Source organism: Euphorbia lathyris, chromosome 8 (genome assembly GCF_963576675.1).
Source record: "Euphorbia lathyris chromosome 8, ddEupLath1.1, whole genome shotgun sequence".
Taxonomy (NCBI): Eukaryota; Viridiplantae; Streptophyta; class Magnoliopsida; order Malpighiales; family Euphorbiaceae; genus Euphorbia; species Euphorbia lathyris.
In genome coordinates, this window is record NC_088917.1 from 77000306 (window position 1) to 77019468 (window position 19163).

Here is a 19163-nt window from a genome sequence, read left to right on the forward strand (position 1 = left end):
TAGTTTCATTTATGTTCAGGTGTCATTAAAAGATTTTGGTGGTGACGGGATCAATTACAGTAGCCATTTATGTACTATTGAGATTTTTCAAACAAGTTCAGAAGTGATCGAGTGGGCCAAAAACGTTGTCATTGAACATGATTTTGAGCTGATTATTGCTTCGCATAAACACGGAGAAAAGCAGAAGCTCTTGAGATGTTCTCGTGGTGAACAGTACAGAGGAGCTTTGAATAGTTTGGATGCGACTTTACAAAGGAATACTAAGACAACATGAGTTTGGAGGACAATTCCGAATTTGGAGACCTAATCTCACAGTGCGGTGATATTCTATCTCAAAATGACACTTATTCAATCAAGTGGACCCGCAGACAAGCTAATAGATTGACGTATGCAATTGCCAGAGCATCACGTTTCATTACTTGTCCTACATTTTTTCATTCAATTTCGAATTATGTTACGTTTGATTTGTTAAACTTTTACCAATTGATGGCTCATTAATTTATTCCTTCATTCTTTGGTTAAAAAAAAAAAGTGTTGCTTTATCTACAATTAATTATACCCAAACTTTAGTTCTTACACTAATAATATTTATTTGTTCAATATGTGTGTAAATTAGCTGTTACCAACATTGATGTGGCAACTGCGTAGGCTAAACACGACGTTCTCCCCGATTTCTTTATTATCATTAGATGGAAAAATCGAATCACACGATTAGCTTGTTCACACAGTACGCCTTTGTTTCTTCACAAATCTCCCATTAAAACCTTATCTCTGTATTCCCTAATTCCGATTCTTGAAGAGCTTTTTTTCATGAACTGAAAGGTATTGTATCCTTCTTCTCATTTTAATCCTTGTTTTCTAACACTTTTCGAGCTCAAAATGCGATAAAATAAGTAACTCATGTTTGGGGAAGATTTTCCTGGGAAACGAACATGGGGCTGAGGTTAAGTGGGCTTAGAAATTTTACTTTTTAAATTTTAGGGTATGGGTTGGTTCTTTGTAGATTGAATTTGAGTTTTGCGCTACTGATTCATTTTCGTGGCCTGGGTAGTTTAACTTGTCTTTGTTCTTCTTTTTTGTTAATTAATTGTATAATTAAGGGCTTAATTACTCATTGTTCCTGTCTTAATTTCGTTTATCTGATAGAATGGCTTTCCGTTTTACGTCGTTATTAAGATTATGTTATTTGTAATTATAGTTTCTGTTTAGTTGCAAAGGAAACTTGCGAATTCATGAGGATTTATAGGCTTTAAACTTGCTTTGATTAGTGATGAAGTTAATGCTCATTGGTTGTCTTACTTTATCTAGATGTGAAGCAGCGATAAGGAGGGCTTAAGGAGATAAAAGCTGGATCATTAGTTAGATATAAATCTATGTTTCCTGAAAATTAGTGATGGGAGCTGTAATAAGTGGAAATAGTTCAAAGACTGTAGCTACAGACGTTTTTGAGTTATCGCAGGGTGAATCTTGCAAGCGACAGAGAATGTCATTGACTTTTGATGAGGGAAATCCGAGATTGATTCAGAGGCTTCCGGATGAGATATCGATTCAGATCCTTGCCAGAATACCGAGGATTTATTACTTGCAATTGAAGTTAGTATGTCGGGCTTGGAAATCAGCCATTGTAAGTACTGAACTATTCAATGTGAGAAAAGAACTCGGTACAACTGAGGAGTGGCTTTATTTGTTAACAAAGGTTGAAGATGAGAGGTTGTTATGGTATGCCCTGGATCCATTGTCTAGAAGATGGCAAAGGTTGCCGTTGATGCCTGGTGTTTCTTTTGAAGATGAACCGAGAAAAGGTTTCGCTGGACTTAGGATGTGGAACATAGTACACTCGAGCATCAAATTTGCAGATAAGCTCAGGGGCTGGCTTGGAAAGAAAGAGGCAGAAAACTCAATACCCTTTCAGGGTTGTGCTGTTGGAGCTGTTGACGGCTTCCTCTATGTATTAGGGGGACTATGCAAAGCTTCAGTTCTGAGATGTGTATGGAAGTACAATCCGATTCTAAATGTGTGGAATGAAATGAATCCGATGTCTGTTGGTAGAGCCTTTTGTAAGACTGGCATCCTAAACAACAAGCTTTATGCTGTTGGAGGTGTTACTAGAGACCGCGGGGAATTGTCGTCAATTCTATCTGCTGAAGTTTTCGATCCTGATACTGGCTTATGGTCTGGGATCCCAAACATGCCTTTTTTGAAGGCTCAAGTGCTTCCAACTGCTTTTCTGGCAGATTTACTGAAGCCCATTGCAACTGGAATGACATCATATAGAGGAAGGTTGTTCGTATCCCAGAGTCTGTTTTGTTGGCCATTTTTCGTGGATGTTGGAGGAGAGGTTTATGATCCAGAGATCAATTCGTGGTATGAAATGCCATCTGGCATGGGTGATGGTTGGCCCGTTAAACAGGCAGGAACAAAATTAAGTGTCACAATAGATGATCAGTTGTATGCACTTGAACCATCTAGTTCTCTTGATATTGCCACAATCAAGGTATATGATTACCTAAACGATACCTGGAAAAGTTTGATTGGAGATATTCCAATTTGCGACTTCAATAGCTCCGAGTCTTCCTATTTGCTTGCTGGTTTACTCGGGAAGCTTCATATCATCACTAAAGATACCAACAATAGTATTACAGTTATGCAGGCAGATGTTCAAAATCAGTTAGCTTCATCTTCATCTCCATTTGCATCTGATGAATCATCGAGCGAGCCATCTGAACAACTTTGGAAGGTCATTGCCACAAGGAGAACTAGTCCTGCTGATCTGGTTAGCTGTCAGACCCTTGATCTTTAGCTGAATTTTACCTGTTTACTATTTGAGTGTGCAGATGAATGCTCTTTAAACATTGCTTTTGCTATCTTTATACAGATATGATGTTTAGAAAGTAGAGGTTAGAAATGGTATGTTTTGATTCTCCAAATCTTTGATGTATATTGTGGTATATAGAGCTGTCAATTTCTGACACAACAACACAATTTACGGAGACAACCTGCTTGATACTACATGTTTGCCACAATTATATATTTGTGTCATTTATATCCTATAGATTCATCTGGAATATACAGATAACATAAGGTGATTATGACACAATAACCCGTTTTGACACACCATTGGTATATGGGCAAGAGTAAACATTCATTGCATTTACATGTGATTAGGTGATGATTTTACTGGAAAACAGGATATCAGGGGAATTTATTCTCCTTTTCCTAATTTCGTATTCAGTTAATGGATTTTTAATGTAAGTTGAATGATAATGGAAACATTTAATTATAGAGTCAACCCTCAGTTTTGGCATTTGTTGGTGCAATTTCATTTTTGAAACTTTGGGAGCTAATATGTAGTAAGAACTTGTTCATGTATAGAGCTAACTTAGGTTGTTGTGGTTAAAAGCTCTTTCCGTTAGATAAAGTCTCAGGTTCGAATCTTGTTAATGGCGAAAACATTATTCCGGGAGCTTTGCTCTTAGAGGGTTCTTCCCGGCTTGAATCTGGATTCAACTGGATGATGAAAATTGAAAATACGTTGAGAGTTTGAATTCTAGCTCTGGCTTTATGAACAGTAAAAAAAGAGAAAAAGAAATATGCTAATATGAAAGGAATCTTCAGAGTTGTCTAGTACTAGTGTTTGGCTGTGATATTAGTCAACCCCATTGCTTGAAAGATGGAGTAACTCAGTGTTAGAATTTAAAAAGAATGGATGCTAAAGTTGGTGAAGTTTCTTAAGTTAAGGACAAGGATGTTGCTTGGGTTCCTAGCATAGTTTTAGAGGCGCAAGGCACACTAAGGCACAAGGGGTCCTAGAGTCTAGGCACAAGGTGCACGTACACACCTGAGCGACACAAGGTGCAAAAAAGAATGAAAAGTAAAAATTAGTCATATACATATAAATTTTATTGGGTTCTTCTCAGTAATTTAAAGTTTCTGTTCGATTCTTCTCGGTTCTTAAAAATTCCACGTGTTAAGGTTTTTTTGGCTTAAGTTCTTGGCTTTTTTTTTCTTCTTCTTTGTTTATTTTTTTTATTATTTATTGGACTTTAGATGATTTTATAAGGTTAGGTAGAGATTGAAACATCTAATATAAATTTAAAAACCTTGAAAAAGGTCCCAAGTCAAAAACTGATGCCTAGTGACGCGCCTCTTATACCCATGACAGGCGCCTATGCTGCATGGACAGTTCCATTTAGTAGCGTTTTGTGTCCATGTCTCTGTGTCTGTTTTTGTTTGAAGGCTATTTTATGAAGGTTATGTTTTAGAAAAAATGTTTCCAGTGTCTGTTTACATGTTAGTGTCTTTATCCGTTTCTGTGTCTGTGCAACGTAGACAGTCGCATAAAGGTGTGTCTGAGGCAAGCGCCGACTGAACAGCACTCGCCTACCGCCTTCAAGGCCTAGCGCCTCTTGCACAAGGCACACCTTTAATAATTATGTTTTCTAGGACCTACAGACATAATCGCATCTGTATTAACTTCCCTGTGTATATCATCTGAGATTTTCACCAATTGGAACCCCATTTGCAGAAATGCTCTGTTTACCATGCTAGGTTGATAATCACATTCTCAGATAAAGTGACCAGAGTATAAAGTTTGCGTATTAATTTGATCCGCAACTTTATAATTTTATCATTTTAATCCAAAATGTCACTCATCCCAATCGTAAATTAATGTTTTCAGAAGTCACAAATCACATATTAACACCTGTCGACAGTCGTCTCGGAGCTTGAACAACAACAAACATTTGCATTTGCTTAACATAACCAACAAAAAATAATTCTCTCTTTTAAATCTGTATGTAGACTTCTAGCAGCTCCCTTGCAAGTGCAAATGTAACAAAAAAAAATTCACATCCAAATCATAACAATAAAATAGATACTTCAGATTATGGCAAAGACCATATACTGCCTCTGCTTATTCAGATAGTTGGGCAAAAAAGTAGGGTGTTACTCAGTGGTGGAACCAGAACCCAAACTAAGCCAGGGTTAAAAGAAAATGAGGTTGGAGGGAGTTGAAAATAGGACATCTTAAATAAAAGTAAGCATCCTTAACCATCTCATCTACCTTTAAACATTGAAATAATACTACATAGAGTCAATATAATTCTCTCCAAAATATTATCAGACACCATTACTAACACAAAAAAATTTCTCGATTCTCCGGTGGCCTGCCGGGGCTCGAGCCAACCCCCCTAGTTCCGTCCCTGGTGTTACTTTCTTTCTTTCTTCTCCTAAGAGAAAAGTGTTTTCAGTCTCTTTGAAGCTTCAAGAATGGTTTCCCGGCGTCCAAACGTGCTGATTCTTATATACTCTTCACCGCCGGGACCGAAGCCAGAACCCGGTATGGTTATTATGTGTGTCTTGTCAAGGATGTCATCAAACACATCCCAAGATTTGGAACCAGGGAAGTGCACCCACACATAAGGGGCATTTTCACCTCCATAAGTCTTTAGGCCTAGAAAAGCAAGACTTTCAAGTAGTATCTCTGCATTCTCCTTGTAGCGGCGGATCTTCGAAGAAACCGCCTGAGAAAAATTCATAACCAGTTTTGAATTCTGTTTCTTGGTTTAAGTAGAGTTTAGCAAGGAACCATCAATTACACACAGAAAGAGGATCTAGTCAAATGGGGGTAAATTAAATCCATGACTCCTGACCTTTGGCATTACTTTTATTTTATGGCCTTTGAACTTTAGAACCGGACATGAAAGTCTCTAAACTTTACCTTTTGATGATATAAAAGTCACTTAACCTTTAGCCACTCTACTCTAATACATTATAGAGCTGATGGGAATTCTAATTCTTGAACTTTTTGGTACTGAGATCATTCAAGAATTGTTATTTGGTTAGGGGAGAGAGTTCTGCAAATGGTGATTTAGAAAACCGAAAATGTGACTCAATGAGAAATATGATTCTAAACAATTTTAACTCTTTAGACTTTTCTATTGTGAGGTCGTCAACAGTCATTTTGAGATTGTTTACTTTCATAAGGGACTTTTATGTTAGTAAAATGCAAAGTTCATAAACTTATATACGTGGTTCAGAAACTTCATCTTACCATTTGTTTAAATTTCATAAATAAATAGAGTTGTCATTATTTGAATCATTAACCATTTGATTTAAGAGGTTCCGATTCTATGTAAACAAATTCATAACTCACCCTAAATGGAGAAGACTGTCTTACATATATAGAAGGAGCCATATGACTCACTAGTAAAGCAATTGGATATTTAACACTTCTTCACGCCGAGAACTATCTAGAGTGTGAAATAAATATCCATGGATGATCCACATTGAAATACGAGGAGGCTCTGGTTTACCACCATGTCAAGTAACTATTTAATTCAAAATCTTAAAGTGATAAGTAAGGTTTAAAAATAACTTTTATTGTTATTATCTCGACAACTTGTAAGGTCAAATAGGCCCAAATCCATCTTTGGATATCAATTTTATCCACAACTTTACAAGTTTGGACCAAATTGATATGTAAAGTTTATTTTGTATCTATCTTACCTTCCTAACTAAGTTCAAAAGACCAAAATTGATTCTTTATTTATGACAATAAACACCTAGGAAGAATAGGGGTAAATTACACCCATGGTCTCTCAGCTTAGGCCTTATTTTGTTTATGATCCTTCCTCTTTAAAACTAGACATAAAAGTCTTCAAACTTTGTCCTTTACTAACATAAAAGCCCCTTAATATTTGATCACTCCAGTTGTAGGTTAATCCTTATTGGAGAGCTGATAGAAATGATATTTTAAGCAACTTTAATTCTTGAACTTTTTGGTTTTGAGGTTGTTTAGTTGTCGTTTGGGAGAGAGAAAAATCACTGTTTCGAGAGAGAGCTCTATAGATAGTGATTTGGAATATTGGAAACTATGGTTGCATAGTAAATGTCGTTCTAAATAACTTCAATTTTTTAACCTTTTCATTTTGAAGTCATTATTGGTCATTTTGAGATCGTTTTTATAAGAGACTTTTATGTTAGTAAAGTGCAAAGTTTATAGACTTTTATGTCCGGTTTTGAAGGACCTAAAAACTGTAAGGTCTAAATTGAGAGACCATGGATTTTAACATTAAACCTGAACAGTTATAGTTTTAGCAGATAGGAATCCTTGTAGAAACTGTTGAGCTTACATTGAAACCTTGTGGAGAAAGGCAAGCTAGGCCACCAGCTTGAGCAATGTTTGATGCACCATTGAAGCAAGTACAGACAATGCGATTGAAGTCATTAATTACAGGATAACCATTTGCAAACAGTAGCTCTTTAGGAATAACTGTCCATCCAAGTCTAATCCCAGTGAACCCAGCAAATTTCGAGAATGATGATATCTCAATAGCTACCTGGAAGGAAAACATAGAATAACAAGTAGGAGTAACCATTCATGTAAGTAGTTCATGTTCGTATCATGTCAATCATCATTGTTATTATTGTTAGTGTCAAATGAGTTTATGTCATGATTGTGTTCAGTGACGGATCCAGAGTCTCCAATAGGAGATGCTTGTGGTGCTCTCTAGTGAATTGATATATTTTGAGCGTTTTTACATAAAAAATTAAAGCCCCATACACAGGTTCCATAGAATTTTTGGCATTTTCCAACAACTAGTGGGTGCTCCATCCCCCTGGATCCATCCATTCCTTATTGTTGTTAGTTTCATTTTTGTGCTGTGTTATAGCTCGCATGCAATTTTACTACCTTCTTTCATAATGACATTTTTAAAACTTCTACGTATTTATGTTATTTTTTGATGAACAAGCTAACTCTTACTGTCTAAAACTTTCACCTAAAATCTTTTCAACAAACCCCTAATCTGTTTATGTTATGTTGGGTTTGTGTAATGTGTTCACATGTTATCTGTAATTTTGCTATCTCTGTTAAGGAAGATATATAAAAATACATGAGATTCGATTCGTGCTTTCATGTGACAATTGTAATTTTATCAATTCTATTGAGGTGATACGTAAAAATATATGAGAGTGTATAATAGTAATTTTAAATATTCGTGTTATTTCATAAAACACTAACCTACTAAATTCGTATTGGTCTCGTGTCATGCATGTTGTCGGGTCATATACACAATTACCACCTCTAATAACAAGGAATGCATAAAAAATAAACTTTTACCAGGATACTTTTCTATATTATAGCCAACAAGTGACATGATTTTTAGACAATTACTCAGTGACGGATCCGGGGGCAGAGGGGTTTGATTATCCACAGTCGAAAACGCCGGAAAACTCCAAGTTGTTTACCGAGCTTTAATATTTTCAGTATAAGCACCCAAAAAGTACCAATTTAGCACTCATAGATCACTAAAAAGCTCCCCAAGTACCCCTGTCCGTGAATCTTGAATCCGTCACTACAGCTACTAGAACTTGTTTTGACGTCTTTCATCACAACATTAGAAACACACAAAAAAAAAAAAAAAAAGAGCAGAAGATTTTACCTCTTTAGCTCCAGGAATTTCATAGATGGATCTAGGGGAATCATCTGTTATATAAACTGAATAAGCAGAATCAAAAACTATAATGGATCCATTTTCCTTTGCAAATTTCACTAGTTCCTCTAATTGTTGCCTTGATGCTGCATGACCGGTCGGATTATTCGGAGAGCAAAAGAATATTATATCTGTTCTTGATGTTCTGTTTAAATCTGGGAAAAACTTGTTCTGAGATCCACATTCCATGTATTCAATGTTCTTATACATCTGACCTTTTTCTTCAAAATCACCAGCTTGACCAATTATTACACTTGTATCTATATATGCCTGTTTCATATCAAATTAGGAGAGTACTGAGTTATATAGAAGTAAAATGCATTCTAATATGTGTAGACATGTTTTGAAGATGTAAGATCAAATGAATAGGACTTGGACCACAGTTAGTAATGGATCCGGGGGGGGGGGCCTTGAGCACCCCTGATTACTGGAAAACGTCGAAAAGCTCTATGCAAGTTGTGTATAGAGTGTTAATTATGCAAAGGCAGAACACTCATAAGTAGGGCTGTAATGAGCTGAGTCGCTCGTTCAACTCGATAGGAGCTTGAGCAACGAAATGGGGCTCGAAAACTCGCGAGCAAGCTTGGTTTTAAGTTCACGAACAAGCTTGTTTGATTATAATGTTCATGAACATATGTTTAGTTTGATTATTATTTTAAGGTTAGTATTTGTATAAAAGGGGATATGTAAAACAATATAATTTCCTATGAATTTTAGAATTAAACTCAATGTGGTATCTAAAATTTTGTCATTTTTCCCAGTATCATTTGGTAATATTTGCAGTCTATAGGTGACATTTAACCCGTTTTGAATGAAAAACTAACCGATTTGTTGAATTTTTTTTGTCAATTGTCACGTATAAAAAATTGTGTCATGTGGTAAAAGATTTAACAAATCGATTAGTTTCCATCCAAAGTGGATTAAATATGACATGAGAGTACACTATGGGCGTAAATGTTATCAAATAATATCACATTAACATAATTATTCATTATTAAGTGGTTTGTGAGCGAACTTCGTTAATAGAATTAACGAGCCGCTCACAAGCAAAGGCTGTGAAAATGATGTTGAGTTTGAACTTGTCAATTTTTTTGATGAGCAGAGCATGATCATATCATATCAATGCTCGACTCGAGAGTATCTTAAAAAGCTCAGGGTTAATTACATACGTAGTGTACAATGTTTGCACCATTTTACATTTTGATGTATCATCTTTATTTTTGCACGCTAAAATGTACAACCTTATTGGTGACATCGTTCCACATTGATGTACCATTTTCATTTTTTAACACTAAAATGTACGACATTATAGATGATGTCCTTCCACTATAATATCGTAAAAATGACTAGTCAATAGCACATCATCCACTTTTAACTCATTTACGTGGATTCTATCATCTTCATCAATCTTATATCTTCATATTGATTAATCAATATGTCTCCCCTCCATTTTTATTTCCAACATTTCCCCTCTAACTCTCCTTTACTCTCTCTCTCTCTCTTCCTTTTTCTTTTGCTCCTAAGATTGTAACAGAGGTTAGGTTCTAGTTGGGTGGACAGAGCTTTCGATGATTAGTTGGAGATTAATCGTGGTTTAATCATATTTGTATTTTTTATTTGTTAATCAATTAATTGTTATATAAATTTAATTAAAAATATATAATATACTATATAAAAATAATAATATAAAATTACTTAATATAGAAAAACAAGTAGTTTTGTACCACATGTCTTTTAAAAATGTGCAAACATTGAAATAATAAAGCCAAAAAAAGTTCACAATTAAAAAACGGTTTTGCTCATCGTTGCTTAGGCGGTCTAGGTGGCTTTGATGAAGTCAATACAGTTACAAATCACCTAGGAGCAAAAAAAAAAAGCGCGCGTCTAGAGGGACTAATCGGAGAAAATTAGGTCGGTTTTTCGATTTTGAGCGCCTAAGCAGGATATAGGCGGTCCATCTTGCCTTGTTTTTTTAACAGTGTTTGCTCCTCTCTCTACATTTATTTCTCCAACAATTATTTCCAATGGGAAATTTCATTTCTCAATTTTCAGATTATTTGTTTTTCTTATTTGTTTTTCTTAATGATTAAGAGGAAATAATTGAGTGAAAAAGTAGGATCAGAATAAGGCCATGTATCCACATGTGTATTCTTACTAGGGATTTGGAATTTTATGTGCAAGTTTCTTTGTATGCTACAAATAGATCTGTCTAATCTGCCAAAACATACCAATAATGATAATAAAGAAATGGTAATATGCTTTTTAACTTTCCAATTTAAGTTCTGATGTGAAAGCTTATTTCATCAATCATTTCCCCCTAAATGGAATTACTTGCATTTCAATATTTTGTCCTCCATCTCACTAATATTCTTCATATGGCAAAATATTTTGTTGTGAAGGGGAGTCTCTTTTTAAAGAAAGGGAGAGTTAGAGTGAGAGGAGAAAAAGAGAGAGTAAGAGAGAGAAGATGTTCGAAACAATAATGGAGAAGAGAGAAACTAATTATGGAGATATAATGTTGAAGAAGAAGATGAGTCCTACTTTTTTTTAATAGCTCAGTTAAAAGTGATTGATGTGGTGGTTGATCGTGCAAAAGTGAAGGTGGTACATCAAATGTGAAATTATATAAACGTCGTACATCGTATATGTAATTTACTCAAAAACCTCATGTCATCATCACTAATCATAGTGAACTCTATATGATGAAAACAAATCTGATTGGAAATAATGGAGGAGTGAGGAGGAAGAGAGAGAGTGAAAGTTAGAGAGAAAAGATGTTGTAAACAGTAATAGAGGAAAGAGAAATTAATTATGAAGACATAAGTTTGAAGGAGATGATGAGACGTTTTTTTTTAAGAGATGAGTTAAAATTGGATGACGTTGCATGTTGATTAGGGTTGATTGATTATTTTTACGTGTTACACAATAATAGGAGGAGGTCACCTATACGGTCGTATATTTTAGTGTGCAAAAGAGAGATAGTATGTGTGAAATTGCGGAAATGTTGTACACACGGTTGTAATTTATTCAAAAAGCTCAGGTCATTGTCGCTAATAACAGTGAACTCTACATGATGGAAATAAATCTGATTCAAAATAATTGTTAGAGAGAGAGGAGGAAGAAATGGAGAGTTAGAGAGAGAATGGGAAGAGAGAAAGAAAGAGAGAGTTACTGAGAGGAGAGAGAGTAGAGAAGAATTAGAGAGAGAATGAAAACAATAAAAGGAGAGAGAAATTAATTATGGAGACATAATGTTGGAAAAGATGACGAGTCCCACTTTTTTTTTTTAAGAGATGAGTTAAAAGTGGGTGATGTGGCGGGTTGATTAGAGTTGATCGGTCATTTTTAACTGTTGTACACCATAGTGAGAGGAGATCACCTATAATATTGTACATTTTAGTGTGCACGAGTGAAGTTGATACACCAAAATGTGAAATTATACAAAAAATTGTACATCACATATTTAATTTACCCCAAAAGCTCATGTCATTGATATTCTAGACCCGTCATTTATCACAGTGAACTGTACATGACATTGGATCAACCTATACAAATTGTGAAGGAAGCTTACACAATAATAACTAAAACAATGTAGCAATTCAATTTCAACAAAATATATCAACAACTATAATTAATTCAATCCAAACCGATCAATTCATAGATAAAATCATTAGAATCGAAATATATAGGTTCGATCGGTTATATTTTTCTACACCGCTCTAAAAAGCAATGGAATTCTGTTTAGTTTGTGTAGTTTGCAAATTAGCTGGAGTTAATTACATTCATAGTCCTCTAACTATTAAATACGGATCAAAATTGCCTTTTTTTTTGTAGTGAGGTTGTTTGGCTTTTATTTTTTCTATTGTCTTTTTAATCATATATTTTTGAATCTATTTATTGGATGGTCACGTTGTGCCATTTTACTATTTTTAACCATGTGGAAAAACAAACAAATAAAATCAGACTGGATCGGATATGAAATCGGATTTATAGTTAGACCATAGGTTACTTGGTTCAATTAAATGACTCAAATTGGTTGAATCCGATGACGTAATAAACAAATAAATAAAATTTATATATATTAAATATATATAAATCTTATAACTAATCACAATCTATCAAATATTAATCATAACCTATAATTAATCCATAAAAAAAAAAGAACGAGCTCATTAATTTATTTTATGTTTTAGTTGTACTTTTGTTTTTTATTACTTTTTTTGGGGTTTTTATTTTACAAAATCTGTTAAATTTTTTTTAAATAATTAATGCGGGTTCCCGGTTTAAACTCAGTGCTGTCCCATTTTTTGAAGGTCAATCGAACTATTGAGACCTACACCGGAAGCCTGGCCGATTCCCGGTTCAACCAGTCGAACCGGCCTCCTTTCCGGATCTGATAACATTGTTAGGCAATTAAGATGCCAAAAGATCAGTAATATAATGATAAACACATTTAATGTATGTTGCACCGAAGCAGACATCGAAAAACGTTATTTCTAAAACATAATCAGGAAACAGAAAAGATAGGGAAATGGAGATGGACAGAAAACGTGAAAATACTACTGAACAAGAGTTTCGTGCAACGAGAATTACTTTCACTAACTCATATTCCTTCAATCAAAAGCAACCTACTTATGGCCAAACTACAAGAAGCCTATGTTGCACCAACACGGAAACGGAAATAGAAATGAACACCGCAACGAAAACAATTAAGATCAAATGGAAAAAGAGACGAAAAAATCACCGGAAACGACGGATCCTGCACAGCTACTGTCACATTGGCCCCCAGGAGCAGCTGTAAATATAGAAAAAAACATCATGTTAATGAGATGAAATAAAAGATAATGATTCCTCTAGAATCACCGGATGGAGAACTTGATTCCGGTAAGATACCTGAAGGCGGCTTATATCACACTGTGAGCCGTCTGATATGAAGACTTCTTCCGGTTTTATATGTACATCTTTGTAAAATCTTTCTGCAATTGCTTTTCTCAGTTCCTGTTATTTGCAAATACTACTTTATAATCTCCGAAATAACGAAAATAGTTTCGACTATCTCGTAACACAACCCTCCACCGCTCCACACGAATGTTCTTTTGGGCTTGGAACGTGTACAAGCACAAGACGACTCTACTTAGTGATCAATAAATAGAGTTAACTCCAACAACTCATCACTTGCGCCACGAATCATGCCATGAGAATTCAAAATCCGTGGCGTATTTTCATATCAGAAACTTAGGATCTCCTGATGTATTTATGCCACGGGTAATTTTTATTTTGTGACAAACATACACTTGGTTACGAGACTTATGTTATATATAACCGGATAGAGTAGTATAACCACGAGTTTTGCTAGGATTTGAAATTGGTTAGGAGACTTATATATAACGGGATAGAGTAGTAGAACCCGAGTTAACCCGAAAAACGTTATATGTACCTTGTTGCCTTGCTCAGCTCCATAGCCTCTATAACCTTCTTCTGTTGATAGAGCATTTGCATACTGCAAAAAAATCATATAAAAAGACTTATCAATTGAAAAAAAAAAAGATGAAATCTCAGGAAAAACAATTACTTCCGACATGCTCAATGCTACGATTTTCGGTATAGGTTCTGTCGTATCACCAATCCCAAGGCTAATCAACTTCGCGTCTGGATACTTCTCAATGTGCTGAACCTCACGCATCGAAATCTGGTTACAAAATTCGATATCGTAACTAAGCTACAGGTTAATACATTACTATGATGTTTTTGAGGAATTATAGAGACCTCGGGAAACAAATAGCCATTTCGTAGCTTCTCCATGTTCATATTACGTGGTACCTTTGTTCGAAAAACTACAAAAAAAAAAAAAAATCAAATAGAGTTATCGAAACATTATACTTATACATGCTATAAGAAGCTCTAAGCAAAGCAATCGTACCTGGTTCTTGTTTCCGGACATTCGATCTGTATGATAACTTGATAAGTAACAAAATACATTAAGCACAATGCAGAAAACGAAGTGGGTATGCAAAAGAAATTACCTGGCTTCGGCAATCAAAGGCGACGAGAAGTTTTGAGTTGTCGTAGAGTTAAACATTTTAAGTTTGATGTGAGATTAAGAGTATAACTTATCTACTCTGAGATGTATATATAGAGAGAGAGATAGAAAGATGTTTGGCACAGTCAATGAACACTAAGAAAACTTTACATCGAATACGTAATTAGAAACCGTCGGTGTCGGTTTCACATGACGTGTCGATATCAAAAGAAAATGAGTCCAAATACACCTAATGGTTCTATTTTTTCCATCTTTCTTTGGTAATTGTTCCTATTTGGAAAATCTGATGAAGTTTCCTTCTTTTTCTATCACTTGTTATAAGCATATTCTCTTTTAAATTAACAAAGAAAAAAGCACCACTTCAAACGTGTAGTATAAACGGGACATTTACGTACTATTTCAATGAAGCATTTAACTCAAAAGTTTAAACTCATAGTTGGTAAGAAATTCTTACAATAAGCCTACAGTTTATGTTCTTGATTGGGTGGAATTATACTACTCTTATTATTGAATACAAATGCGCATTCCTCTATCCAAACGTCGAGGTAGGGGGGCTTGGGAGTGCCGATACATCCCAGCTGCCGAAACCATCCTTGAGAAGGTGTGCGACCCTTCTAGACTGGGCACTTTTTTTCTCGATTGGGCCAAAATTGCGGTAAAGTAGGCCGAGCCAACGAGGGCAATTTTTTTTTGCCTAGCTTTTACGATCCGGGCTTGAATTTTGCACCCTGAATCCTCGGAGAGTGGCTTCGGCACACTATATTAAGCCTTTTATCAAACGATTTAAAAAAAATGAGTATCTAACTTCTTAGTACACTGTGTATGGAGGTTCCAATAATAAAAATCAAAGCTAAGAATTTCCACACACTGTTCCAATATGACCTAATCTATTAGTCAAAAGTAAAGAATAGTTTTTCAGATTTTTCCATGAGAAAACTTTTAAATGTAACCGACAAAGAATATTTTACAGACCAATATTGGCCCCATTGGACATATTGGTCTCTAAACTTGCAATGCGGGATGAATTAAACCGAGATAAAAAAAAAAAAAAGAACTCGTCTTGCACCTATAGACTTACGCAAAGAACAGGAAAATAACTACAAGGGGTCTCGGAGGGTCTATCAACCCCCACTCCCCCCGGCTCCGGTGAGAAAATAACAACCCGCTAAATCTAAATTTCTGTTGTAATTTCGTTATTTTCAGAATCTGTGACAAATTTGACGTTACTGACGGAATTGAAGTCAACTATATCCGTCCTTGATTCTTAATCCAAAAAAATCGGTATTTCTTGTTATGTTTTGGCCAATGACCTGAGTATTCAATTCTAGTTCTGTCATCACTGTTATAAAAAAAAAAAGACACCTGGAATACCTAGGTGTTCAAAATCGAGAATTTGTTCCGATTTTTTCCACTCCCTTGCCATTTTTTGCCTTGAGGCTGCTGAGGGGATACATGAGCGGCAATCAAAACAAAAAATATTTATTATTATTTTGATTTTTTTGGCTATCTGTGCTTGATTCCATATATAGTTGAAAACTTTAAGGAAATTGTTTTATAGTTTTCGGTTAATTATATTATTTATTGGTGTTATTTTTTTACTTGTTTCAAGTATTTCAATAATATTGTTGTTGAAATTTTCATCCTAAATTTAAATTTCCGTTCGTAATTTCATGATTTTCAAAATATGTGATAAATTTGACATGACTATGGAATTGAAGTCAGATATTTCCGTCCCTCATTCTTAATCCGAAAAACATTGTATTTCTTGCTAAATTTTGTCCGTTGACCCGAGCAAGGACGGATCAGGGGGTTAGCAGGAGCTTGAGCACTCACCGGTCGTCAGAAAACATCAAAAATTCAATAGAAATTGTTAACGGGGCTTTAATTTTTTTTTTTTAATGTAAAAACACTAAAAAAAATATATCAATAATTAGCACCCACCATAAATAACCATAAGCATTCCCTCCTAGTGAATTCGGAATCCGTCACGAAAACCGAGTATTCAATTCTAGTTTCCATCCTTGATCCTTAATCCAAAAAAATTGGTATTCTTTCTAAGTTTTGTCCGTTGCCCCCAGCAAGGACGGACCAGGAGGTTAGTGGGAGGTTGAGCAGTCACCGGTCGTCAGAAAACGTCAAAAATTAATGGGGCTTTATTTTTTTTTATGTAATAATCTCAATTTTTTTTATCAATAATTAGCACCCATCATAAACTCTCTTTTAGTGAATCACGGAGTGGTCACCGGAGCCAAGTATTCTAGTTCTGCCACCGGCAAAGAATGCTGAATTGAGTAAATACTTATGAAACAAAAAAATGTTGAATGTTTCTCAGAAGTTTCAGAAGAAATAAAGTGAAAATGACCCTTGGAAAAATAAAGAAACTTTCCATTAGAAATAAAATGGAAAAAAAAAAAGTTTCTGAAAACGACCCACTAAAAGCATGTGACGAAATTAATGTCATTGTCAACCACAAAAATATAAAATTATATACAAATATGCAATAAATGCAAAATATATATTAGTATATTACAAACTAAAAAATAAAAATTCAAACCTTCTTACCAGAAAAAATAAAAAATAAAAAACAAGTCAAACCTTCTGAGGTGCCTCCTTTTGCCATCATCGAGCATGTGAAACATGTGGAAAGGTTTACCGACTGTTATTGTCACGGTTTGCGATTTGTTATTTGTTGTTTTATATTTAGAAAAAGCTATTTTTCGTATATAAAAAGGAAAATAGAAAGAAAAAAAAAAAAAAAACAAACATCTTTTTAATTATTACATCACCAATCTTTTTAGGTGTCTATAAAAATCAATTATCTGAAATAATATTTATTTTACCACTGAACTTGTTTAAAATAGATATGTTTATGGATCCGGATACTTGTTCAGGTCCGTGTCTTTTGTACTGAATTTGAACAATGAAAATTGATCTTAGACCTAGCTCGGGTTAAGCCTGCTAAAGCCTGTCTATTTTTTGGACGGGTTTATGATTGAGAAAAATAGCACGAACCGATCCGTCTATTATTATTAATTAATTAATTAATAATTTATATATTAAAAATAGCACGAGCCGATCCAATAGTCTAAGAGCTTCACCACCCATAATTTATATGTTAAATATTTACTTTTAAGTATAAATTTTATTTTATTTTTATAATTAAAGATTATGTATATATTTGTTTAGGTGAGTTTATATAGGCTGAGCTTGAGATTTGATTTTTAAATTTGAAGCTCATTCTGGTTCGAGTCCGTCTAAATTAATAGCGGGTTAAACTGGGCTTGGATTGAATATTTTTACGTAAAAAGTCTGTTCAGTCCGATCCTGCCATGGATAGTCTAGTTTAAAATAATTTATTAATTCTTCAAATTTTTCTAATTAAACTATTGGCTGACTCTCCTAAACATACGTATATTGATTTATTAACTAGTAAACTTATTTAAAGTGATACGAACTTCAAATTATTCAAAAAAACATGGCTAAGTGGAGTTAGGAAGTGTCGAAAATAGGAGGTTAAATGCATCGTTCGCCACCTGAACTTTCATTATTGTCTCAAGATAGTTACCCAACTTCAATTTGTCAACGACTTTTAAAGCAAAAATATACTAGAAAAGTAACGTGACTACCATATCAACAATAATCAACTTTCACCACTGACTAAAATGACACGTGACTGCTACCAAGCTAACAGAAACGACATGTGGCTGTCACCTAGTTGACATGTGTCGTTTTGGTCAGCTAGGTGACAACCACGTGTCATCTAGGTGACAACCACATGTAGTTTCGGTCAGCGGTGAAAATTGACTATTGCTGATGTGGTAGCCATGTCACCTTGTTGGTATCTTTTTCCTTTTAAAGTCATCAGAGTGACTTAATTGAAACAAAATTTAAAATTGAATAATTTTATTGAAATAAGTTGAAATTGAGTGTCTATATTGATACAATTGTAAAAATTCAGTGATAGCCGATACATTTAACTCGTCAATACGCTAAATTTAAGTAAATTTAAAAATAAATATAACATTTTTTGAGGAAAGAAAAAAGAACACAAGAAATTAAAGAAGACCTAGAAACAAAATTCCAATTAAAAGAAACTTCTCGTGAATTTGGTATTGGATCAACCTAAAGGTTCAATGAACACACTTTTTGTTTTTATATAAAATTTATGAGACAAAAAAGAAGTCAAGATGCAAAATTTTAGGGATAAAGTCTAACACTTTGTTTGATAAATAAAAGAATTACCTAATTTAATAAGTTGATACTTTTTTTTAATATGTTTAACAATTGTAGTCTTTTAACCATTTAAATAATCCTGTTAAATTAAAAATATTATTGATTAATATTTTAATATTCAGTATTTTTTTTTATATTTGTCAAATAGTTACGTGATTTAATATTTTCAGTACTTATAATATTCAATACTTGCTTTAAGTTTTATCAAATAACATTTAAATTTGATCCTGCTGTTTTTGAGGAAGTGTATAACGTATAAAATGGTAAAATTTTAATATAACTTTTCTAAGTAAGAACAATTTTGCGCTTACAAATTTTTTGAATGAGGTGGATTGACATCATTTGGTTGCATTTCCAAAACGAGTTTATTGATAAACTAAAATAGTTTCATGCAT

The 19163-nt window shown here is 34.2% G+C and overlaps 2 protein-coding genes across 3 annotated transcripts; one reads left to right on the top strand and one right to left on the bottom strand.

Moving 5' to 3' along the window:
- The first annotated feature begins 608 nt into the window (after window positions 1-608).
- Window positions 609-3112, top strand: LOC136202396 (F-box/kelch-repeat protein At1g22040-like). Its single transcript, XM_065992980.1, has 2 exons — window positions 609-822; window positions 1309-3112. The coding sequence occupies exon 2, from the start codon at window positions 1394-1396 to the stop codon at window positions 2798-2800; it is 1407 nt and encodes a 468-aa protein (XP_065849052.1). The 5' UTR covers window positions 609-822; window positions 1309-1393; the 3' UTR covers window positions 2801-3112.
- A 2080-nt stretch (window positions 3113-5192) lies between these two features.
- On the bottom strand, window positions 5193-14580 carry LOC136202397 (aminotransferase ALD1, chloroplastic). 2 transcript variants are annotated; one of them, XM_065992983.1, is made up of 10 exons: window positions 14519-14580; window positions 14416-14441; window positions 14262-14329; window positions 14068-14184; window positions 13933-13995; window positions 13389-13493; window positions 13240-13290; window positions 8445-8765; window positions 7134-7340; window positions 5193-5522 (listed from the first exon to the last, which is right to left on the bottom strand). In XM_065992983.1, exons 1-10 carry the CDS (start codon window positions 14572-14574, stop codon window positions 5229-5231), a joined length of 1308 nt encoding a protein of 435 aa, XP_065849055.1. In that variant the 5' UTR covers window positions 14575-14580; the 3' UTR covers window positions 5193-5228. The 2 variants fall into 2 exon arrangements, with proteins under 2 accessions (XP_065849055.1, XP_065849054.1); XM_065992982.1 differs by having other exon boundaries at window positions 13933-14184.
- Window positions 14581-19163: the final 4583 nt, after the last annotated feature.

Coding starts and splice junctions, on each gene's coding strand:
- LOC136202396 (XM_065992980.1), top strand. CDS start 1,394: ATGGGAGCTGTAATAAGTGGAAATAGTTCAAAGACTGTAGCTACAGAC.
- LOC136202397 (XM_065992982.1), bottom strand. CDS start 14,574: ATGTTTAACTCTACGACAACTCAAAACTTCTCGTCGCCTTTGATTGCC. Junction 13,494..13,932: donor GAGCTGAGCAAGGCAACAAG/GTACATATAACG, acceptor TGCAAATAACAG/GAACTGAGAAAAGCAATTGC. Junction 7,341..8,444: donor AAATTCCTGGAGCTAAAGAG/GTAAAATCTTCT, acceptor TTTTCCTTCCAG/GTAGCTATTGAGATATCATC.